Raw genomic sequence first — 9,265 nt, forward strand, 5'->3', positions numbered from 1 at the left:
TTGCAATTGGATCGACCAAACAAAGACAGTATGGCAGAAATCATACCCAGATTAGAAGTGATCGCATCCTCCATCACCTCGTCCTCGTCCCTGTAAGCTGAGGTCCCGGAAGTGGCAGCACTGACAATCCCAAAGTCCGTCCAGTTAAAACAAGAAAAACAAACAGCATGAAGCGTCGAGTGAATACGAAAGGAGACACTCACGCAGAAGCAACGGGGATGTCAATCTTAATCTTCGGCAACGCCTTCCGACTCTTTAGCTCTGCAACTTTGGGGTGCTTTGGCGCCTTCTCAGTCGGGGTTGGTGAAGAGACCCGGGGACGCTTCGAAGACTGACCAGCCTGAGCAGTTACCTTTTCACGGGCACTCGGTCGTTCTTGGTCGAGCTTGGATCGCCTCTCCCGGCGAGGAGGCGACTCGACTTCTTCTCCATCACTTGAGTCATCGCTTCCTCCACCCCTTCACCGTCGGAAGTCCACTCGCCACTGTCGCTGCCGCTCGCCTCGCCTTCCAGAGCTTGCTCTTGCTCTCCGTTGGGCATTGAATACATTTCAATAATAGCCTGAAAGAAAGCAGGGAGAACAAAGTCAGTCGACGCAGTGCATGCAGGGGCGAATTCAAATTACAAAGCAAAAACTCAGAGTCAGACCTTCTCTGGTGCATGAGACTGGTCGAATGGAGGGACTCTCCTGGCTCCCCTGGGGTTGTCCTTGTTCCCGGTAATGCCCGACAGCCACTTCTCCAGTGTGTCGTCGTCGACCTCCTCCGGGTGGATCCGAGTGGAGTCTTCAAGACCCGAATACATCCACATCGGATGGTCTCGGGCTTGAAGAGGCTGGATGCGCCGCTGAAGGAAGACCTCCAAGAGATCCATACCGGTGACCCCGTCACGGATAAGCTGGACCACTCGATCGACCAGCACCCTCACCTGCGCCTTCTCCTCTGGGAGCACCTTCAAAGGGGAGGGTTTCCTTACTTGGTCCATGGTAAAGGGAGGGAGGCCAGTCGACTGGTCCTTACAGTAAAACCAGGTCGACTGCCATCCGCGGACTGAGTCGGGAAGAATCATGGCCGGAAAAGAACTTTTCCCTCTCATCTGGATACCAAGGCCCCCACACATCTGAATCACTTGCATCCTCTCGTCACTCGGGTTAGCCTTTTTCACCGTCTGGGAGCGACAAGTGAAAATGTGCTTGAAAAGACCCCAGTGAGGCCGGCAACCCAGGAAGTTCTCACACAAAGAAATGAAAGCGGCTAGATAAACGATTGTGTTGGGAGTAAAGTGGTGGAGTTGTGCCCCAAAGAAGTTCAAAAACCCTTGAAAGAAAGGGTGAGGAGGCAAGGAAAATCCACGGTCGACGTGGGTGGCAAGAAGAACACGCTCACCCTCCCGAGGTTGCGGCTCGGATTCCTTCCCCGGAAGCCGCGTCGAGTCATAGGGGATCAGCCCCCCTTCGGCCAGGTCGTCGAGGTCTTCTTGGGTGATCCTCGAGTGGATCCAGTCGCCCTGGATCCAGCCCTTTGGCAGGCCGGCTCGCGAGGAAGATCCGCCCCGGCTGGTCGCCTTCCCCTTCGACCTCGCCGCCGCCTTCTTTGCCCGCTCCAGAGCCGCCGTCTTCTCCTTCCCCATTGCTGCCGGCGAGACACGTACAGAGCGATGGCGCTGGCGCTGGGGCGAGAGCGAGCGCAGCAGAGGGGCGTGAAGAGGATAAGAGGTAATGGGAATGCACTGTTCGAGGGACTCCGGTCCAACGCCTTATATGAGGCCGCTTCCGAGTGGCTGACGGGTAGGCCCAGGCGGCTCTGTCAAATCCCGTAACAATCGCGCGCGCGATACGTGGCGAAAAAGGTGGCGCGGGGATCGAGGCGGCTCCACTCTATCCCATCCGATTATGGCGGCCTCCCCCGTCCCGCGCGCTTCCCAAAATTCAGATCCCACGAAATTCGCGGACAGCAGAACAACTTTTCAAACCAAAGACCTCCTCCGCACCGTCACTCGGAGCCTTTCGAGTAAAGAAACTCATTCGATGAAGAATTAAGAATGGATCAAGGCGACTGGAAAGGAAGTCGCTGTCAACACTCGGGTTCATTGATCCGAAACAAGGTATGCTCGCGGCATGAAAAACGAGTCGAAAAAATGCTCAAACCCTGTCCCACTCAAACCTCGATCCATTCGGGGGCTAATGATGAAGCTGTGTACCTAGGGTAGGGTCATGGACCTGTCCAAACTGACCTACCCAAGGACATCTCCAGAAGAAATCATCTTTCAATCGACTTGAAGGTGTCTCACTCGACAGACTTGAAGATACTCGACCAAGAAGCAATCACTCGACCAAGACCAAGCCACTCGACGGTCAGGTGACCTAAAGGCGCTCCGCATGCTAACGGTCGGTTATTAAGTAGCTTTTATGGTCATCATAGCACTTTATTACTAGTGTTACCAGTAACGCCCTTCCTTAATGTACATTGAACCCTTTGTATCATGGGCTGGCTGGGGTCTTGGCGCACTCTATATAAGCCACCCCCTTCCTCCGAAACAAGGGTTCGCACGCCTGTAATTCACACACGCATAATCCAGTCGACCGCCTCCGGGCTCCGAGACGTAGGGCTATTACTTCCTCCGAGAAGGGCCTGAACTCGTAAATCTTGCGTTCCTACAACTCCTCTATAGCTAAGATCTTGCCTCTCCATACTTACCCCCCTACATTACTGTCAGACTTAGAACCACGACAGACAGCACAGTAGCCCAAGTGTGGGATGGTAATGATTTAAAATTAACCTTTAGAAGATGTGTTGATCTTCTTGGTATGAACCGCTGGGAACAACTTGTTTATGTGATCAAGCAAAATCCTCCTCTGGATGGAGTGGATACCCCGATTTGGGGCTTAGAATCCAATGGGACTTTCTCGGTTAAATCCTTTTATAAACAAATCAATTTTAGTGGGATAGTTCCTGCTATTAGTGATAAAATGTGGAAAATTTTATGTCCGCAGAGCATCCATATTTTCCTATGGTTATGTGTTCACAATAAGATACTTACTAGAGATAACCTTGCGAAAAGGAGGGGAGTTGAAGACCCTTCCTGTTTATTTTGCTCTGACTTTGAAACTGTTCAACACCTGTTGTTTGACTTTGTGGTGGCCCAACAAGTTTGGGAATTTGTTGCAGAAGCTTTTGATATCGACATAATATCTTGTTTTGGAAGTATTGTGTCCTTTTGGCATATGCATAAGGAAAATGCTGTTTTGAATATGGTGACAACTGCTGCCTTGTGGAGCCTGTGGAGATTAAGAAATGAGTTTTGCTTTCAGGGGCGCAAATGGAGAAGTGTGAAATGCATTCTTGCAAAACTAAGCTGCTTTTTACACCAATGGAAAGTTCTCTGCAACGATGGGCAGGCAACTCTACTGCTACGATGCATCCTTCTGCTGGACAAACGGCGTGGGGAACTCCTCCAGATCGCATGGAGATGATGCTGGGAGAGACCAACTGAAAAACTGGGCGCTGGAGATGATGGATCATTCCTGAAGATCTGCCTTTTTCGTTCTCCTTCGTTTCTCATTTCTGCTGATGCTCTGTAATAAGTAAAAGTCTTCGTTTATGCTCCTAGCCTTAAAACTGCTATGTTGGCTGTAGGCTTTTATCGTTGATTTAGCTGCTCTGTAGTAGTCGGATGCTATTATGTAAAACTGGTGTCTGGTGCTGTCTGCTTCATTCTATAAAAATGGGGCAGGGGGGGGGGGGGGGGGCAACCCCCTTTCTTTCAAAAAATATGTATATATATATAGGTCCTGTGAAAGAGGGATAAGTCAGGGGTACCAAGGACATTTCTCATAATTGCTCGCAGGCAGGCTCGTGTGCACGGACCAGGAAGTGCGCATGGGGTTTAAGATCTTGTGTGCTCGCGGTATCGAAAGAGAAAAGGTCAGGACACGGTGGACACTGGGTGTCAAGAGAGCATATGGCTTGACCGCATGGACACAGGGGTTCAGGAAACATGCACAGGGGTGTCCATATTAACTTTTGCTCATTTCAGGAATCAGGAACCGTCTTCTTCTCCTCCTTCTTGCTGCTCCTTTTGGACTAGGTGATCCTTCCTCGCTTTTCCTCGGTGGTCATCATCGTACATAATCTATACCGATATAAAAAGACCCAAAGGGGCAGATTCAATTAATCTCGGTCATCAAATCATGTCAATCCAATGACCTAGACTGCTTCAATGTCGAGCGCTCAACACGTTTAGCATGCAGTTAATTTCATGCCAAATATAGTGCTAATCACATAATAACACGTAATTTATATCCTACTTAATATCCGCATGCACTTAATATACTTTCAAATTAACGTGCATTGCACGTACACATTGACTAGTCACATATAAGGTTCCACTTTGAAGCAGTAGCCATTTGTCATCCGAATGCATACGAAACTCAAGTAGGAGAGAAGTCTGTGTTTCGATAGCATGTGCATGAGATCTTGTCAACGGTCCACTTGAAGCTTGTGAGCTTGATAGCCGGTTCAAGGTGATGTCCATGGGGTGCTTCGCACAATCCCCTTACGCCAATGATGGCGAAACGCTGGCATGAGCTGAGGCCGATGAGGCTCATTTCTGCCAGATCGCATCATCCAACGCCGCATTCAGTTTGTTAAGGCTGCAAGCTAAAGCAGCTAACTGACGGATGAAACTGCTGAAAATAATGCCTAAACCTGAAACTACTGAACTGAAGTTACTAAAGGCAGAAAATAATAGGATGCTGTAAGAAGGGCATCTCTTTCACGAGCAGGTAACAACTAAATGGTTGTAACGCGTAAATCAAGATGGAAAAATAGAAAGAAGGGTATCAATCTCTTCCGCATGCGGCTTAGGCTATAGAAGACCAAATCAACGCCAATTCATGCAATCTGGAAAGTACAAGCAATTAATGTGTGATTCACTTGGTAGCGCCGCTGATCTTGATCTTACCAAATGTCAATGCTTGGTAAAACAACTAGTACTAGTACCTATTGATCAGTAATTCGGGGTACCAAAACGTACTTGTGCAATTAGTTGTTGTAATTTGAAGTGTCAAGCTAGCCATTCTAGTGATGATTGTTATCTGGAGTAAAACGAAGTCCACAGCACATTGTTCTACTTGCTATATGTCCCAAAAACAGTGTTACCAAGCCATTTTAGTAACTCCTTTGATTCGGTGAGCCACAAAAATGAAGTTCATACACGGGAGATGTTCAAGGGTCAAGACAGTGCAGGGAATTTTGGAGCCCAGAGAAGGTGAATATGATGTATGCACTCCTCAAACCAATTTAACATCATTTTAGCCAAATTGTCACATCCACATGTACTTTAGATAGTCGTCCATCCACATAGTTCAGTTCAGGTCTACGTAGCCTTTGGTGGAAGCTAGCTAGCCCATAAATAGTATCAGGCGCTCCATCATATAGCAAGTCACCGGTTAGCTTATTCACATCTCCTATCTTGAGACCTTCTCTTCTAAAACTACTGAACTGAAGTTAATGAAAACCCAAGGTTAATTTCCAATGTAATAAGCAATTCAGCATCAGCTGGGTGGATTTTTGGTAAGAAAGGAATCTCCGTCACATGCAGATTGGGCTGCTCAAGTACAAAATTACCTGAAGTCAGTTCATGCATCTTTTCTACTATTAAGTGCATGATGTCACAGCCCTCATGGATGCATGACGCACTTGAAGCTCTACCAACAAATACATTTTTGCAATCAATGAAGTTCCGTCGCCCCCAAAATATCATGTCACGTAGTAGAACCTATGAATCACAGGGATGCTCACAGTCGCACACACGAAATGAGCAAGTCACATGATGAACCGAGCGCCGCATTTTAGCCCGGTTCAAAAAAAAAAGCTCATGTCCTTCCTATTACCAAGTAGAGTACAAGATTAGCGGAAATCAAGATGGAGGCAGAGAACACCAAATCAAAGTCAAATTCGTGTGATCTGGACAGTACGATCAGTTAATCTGCCATTTACTTGGTTGCCACGCCTATCTTGATCTTGTCAAAAGTCAATATGCTTGGTAAATTGTTCAGTGATTCATGGTACCGAACTTGTGCATTTAGTTGACGGTGCAATTTGAAGTGTCAAGCTACCCATTCTAGTGATTGTTATCTGGAGTTAAAAGAAGTCCTCAACAAATTAGTGCTTAATATATACTCCCGCCGCACCCATAATATAAGATGTAATATTACATCTTATATTATGGGACGGAGGGAGTATGTCCTAAAACTATGTTACCAAGCCATTTCTGTTCTACTCCCTTTTATCGGTGAGCCACAAAAATGAAGTTGATATATTGAAGTTATTCAAGGGTCAAGACGGTGCAGGGAAATTAATGGAGCCCAGTGAAGGTGAATATGATATATGTACTCCTCAAACCAACTTGCAACATTATTTTAGCCAAATTGTAACATGGAGTAGCTTACATTAGATAGTCGTCCATCCATATAATTCAGTTTAGGTCTACGTAGCCAGCCTATAAATAGTATCAGGCGCTCCATCATATAGCAAGTCACTGGCTGGCTTATTCACATATCTTTTCTTGAGACATTCTCTTGATCCACATATCTACCTACCTCTCTAGCTAGGCATTCTCTTGATCCACATATTTACCTACCTCTCTAGCTAGAAACAAAGCTTGCTCTCGGCAACAATGGCTGCAGGTGGAGCTTCTCTTATTGGTGCTGCTGTTTTCTCCGTGCTGATCATGTCTTCCCTGGGGGATCCGATGCCTTTATGCAGCGACTGCGAGACACTGTGCCGTACCAACTGCACCGCGGAGGCTGAAGCCAATTGCGCCAATTACTGCAACAACACCCAAGCAACAGCAGGGCACTGCGAAGGTTGCATGGGCGCCTACTTCGGCCAGCACTGCAATCCCGAGTGTCTTAAGAATTGCAGCAACGGCTGCAAGAGGAAGGTGCTTCCGACGCCTTTATGCAGCGACTGCGACACGGTATGCAGTACCAAGTGCGACGAGGAGCTTCAAACCACCTGCAGCGAATACTGCGACTTCAGCCGCAGCGGTCTGGCGGACTGCCAGCGTCAGCTCTTCAAGCGGTGCAATGCAGAGGGTACCTGCTGCAGTAGCGACGGCACATGCACTTGTGACTGCGAGACCGAAGCTCGAAAGCAGTGCGTGGGCGTCAGCGACAACTCCAATAATTGCGAAGTTTGCAAGCGCAGCCAGTTCGACCAGGACTGCCATCCCACCTGTAACACCGACTGCAATAGCAACTGCAAGAAGGAGAAAGGGTGCCGCGGGCACGCATAGGGAAAACATGTAACTGGGGGCCCTGCATTGCGTAGGAAATAACATGGCTCCTTGTAGTCGTGCGTAGATTTCGATTTCTGTAAACGCCACGACCTGGTTTTGTGGGATGGCACAGGAGGAGTATGGGTGGTGGCGCATCACCCCCAGCTTTTGGCCGAGGATTTATATTCTGTATTTCTGTTTATGTTTTCTGAACAATGAATCGCAATGTGAAATTATGGTTGATTATGGTTGTTCAATGTTCCTTCTTCCATAGAGCTTGTGTGTGTTGATTTGCTTGTATACATCAGCTTGTCAATCAAAGTATGCGTTTGTGTGTCGTTGTACTATCCAATAATACTGGAAGGTGATGCGCCTTCGCCGTGCCATTAACTCTCTTTCCTTGTTGAGGAAACTGTATTTTTCTATGTAAATCACCTTTTTACTGATGATTAGAATGCTTGCAACCCCGCATTTATAGGACCGTTTTTTCTACCCAAGTCAAGGCCTGTATGAATTAGCCACCTCAACACTATGTGTGCTTGTTTTCAAACATCCTGAACATCTTTAGTGATGGGTACTCTGTCTTCACTTTTACTCTCTCTCTCTCTCTCTCTCTCTCTCTCTCTCTCTCTCTCTCTCTCTCTCTCTCTCTCTCTCTCTCTCTCTCTCTTGTGGATACTTGTACTCCATGTTAAGCACTGATTCAATTCAATTTCGTTAGATAGCCATGACCGTACCGGCGACTCCACCATGGATTTCCACATCAGCATCCTCGACCACAACACCAGCAGCCTATCGTGGGTCAACGGCGAGAAGCAGTTACCGAATGAGGTCGGTAGTGAGGCCCAAGGCGGGGCTGGGGCATGGGCGCGCAACTTCTCGCACGACGTTCGTTCAGGGACGGCTGCTTGTACATCCTTTGAAACCTCACCGTGTTCGACCTGCGCACCACCGACTACTTTGCGCCCCATGGCGACCACCGCGAACCCGCAGCCGAGTCGACGGAAAGGCTCGAGCTGATACAGAGCGTTGATCACTTGCTTTATTAGGAGGCTTTAGCTACTATTTCTTCTTTCTAATTTTCGCATGTAAGCAATGGTGCACAGTATCTTTCCGAGGGTTTTATTTGAGGATGCGTATTTTGATTCACTAGTCGACAACCCGTGCATCCGCACGGTCTAGCCTATGATTTTTTTTCTTATACTAAATTAGTATACAATGTATTTTTCATAAATTTTAAATCTCCATCTAAGTCAAGCTCCTCATTTATTTTGCCAAAGTGCTCCGAAAAAAGTAAGTTGATTTGATAAAATCTCATCTTATCACATTATTCATGCAAATACCAGAACTGGAAAATTTATTGCATTTATCTATCTAGTTATACTAACATTATTCATGCAAATACCACAACAGCTTGTCAAAGAGTTTTAGATAAAGTATCGTAGACATTTGCGATGGCTCTCAAAATGCAACTGTTTATTTTAATTTTAGAGGAAACAAAATTAAGTATAACTAGATGATACCCCGCGCGTTGCGGCGGGAACCCTTGATAAGAATGGTTGCTTACACTACAGAGAAACAATCGAGAATAGCAAAATAATAAAAATAAGTATTAAATATTGTGATCACTAATTAAAATTTGAATAGTACATTAAAAATGAGCAATCATATAGAGAAAGACAATGTTTATCATAAATCTGGTAACATGCAAAGGGAAGGAAAGATGCACATAAGAAAAAAATACTGAAGTATGATAAAAGGGGTTTAATACATATCTAGTGTATTGTAGCGTACAGAAGCCAAACAATTAAAAAACTATGTGATTTCAAATAGTTGTATGAGTACGGTATAACAAACAACATAAATGCAGTGGATCATATTCTGAAGAGAAACATGGAGATATTCCTACCCTGCAAATTATTTAAGAATGAGCAATCCAATGCCTATTAAAATATTTTTGATTGTGCATAGAGTTTGAATAATA

At 46.2% G+C, this 9,265-nt stretch overlaps 1 protein-coding gene across 1 annotated transcript; it reads left to right on the forward strand.

Moving 5' to 3' along the window:
* Positions 1–6,557: 6,557 nt before the first annotated feature.
* Positions 6,558–7,497, forward strand: LOC123057425 (keratin-associated protein 5-4-like). The gene has a single exon (XM_044480413.1). It carries the CDS (start codon positions 6,679–6,681, stop codon positions 7,297–7,299), a length of 621 nt encoding a protein of 206 aa, XP_044336348.1. The 5' UTR covers positions 6,558–6,678; the 3' UTR covers positions 7,300–7,497.
* The last annotated feature ends 1,768 nt before the right edge of the window (positions 7,498–9,265 follow it).

Source organism: Triticum aestivum, chromosome 3A (assembly GCF_018294505.1).
Source record: "Triticum aestivum cultivar Chinese Spring chromosome 3A, IWGSC CS RefSeq v2.1, whole genome shotgun sequence".
In the NCBI taxonomy this organism is placed as follows: Eukaryota; Viridiplantae; Streptophyta; class Magnoliopsida; order Poales; family Poaceae; genus Triticum; species Triticum aestivum.

Excerpts from the sequence above, each read along its gene's own strand:
- LOC123057425 (XM_044480413.1), top strand. The coding sequence starts at position 6,679 with ATGGCTGCAGGTGGAGCTTCTCTTATTGGTGCTGCTGTTTTCTCCGTG.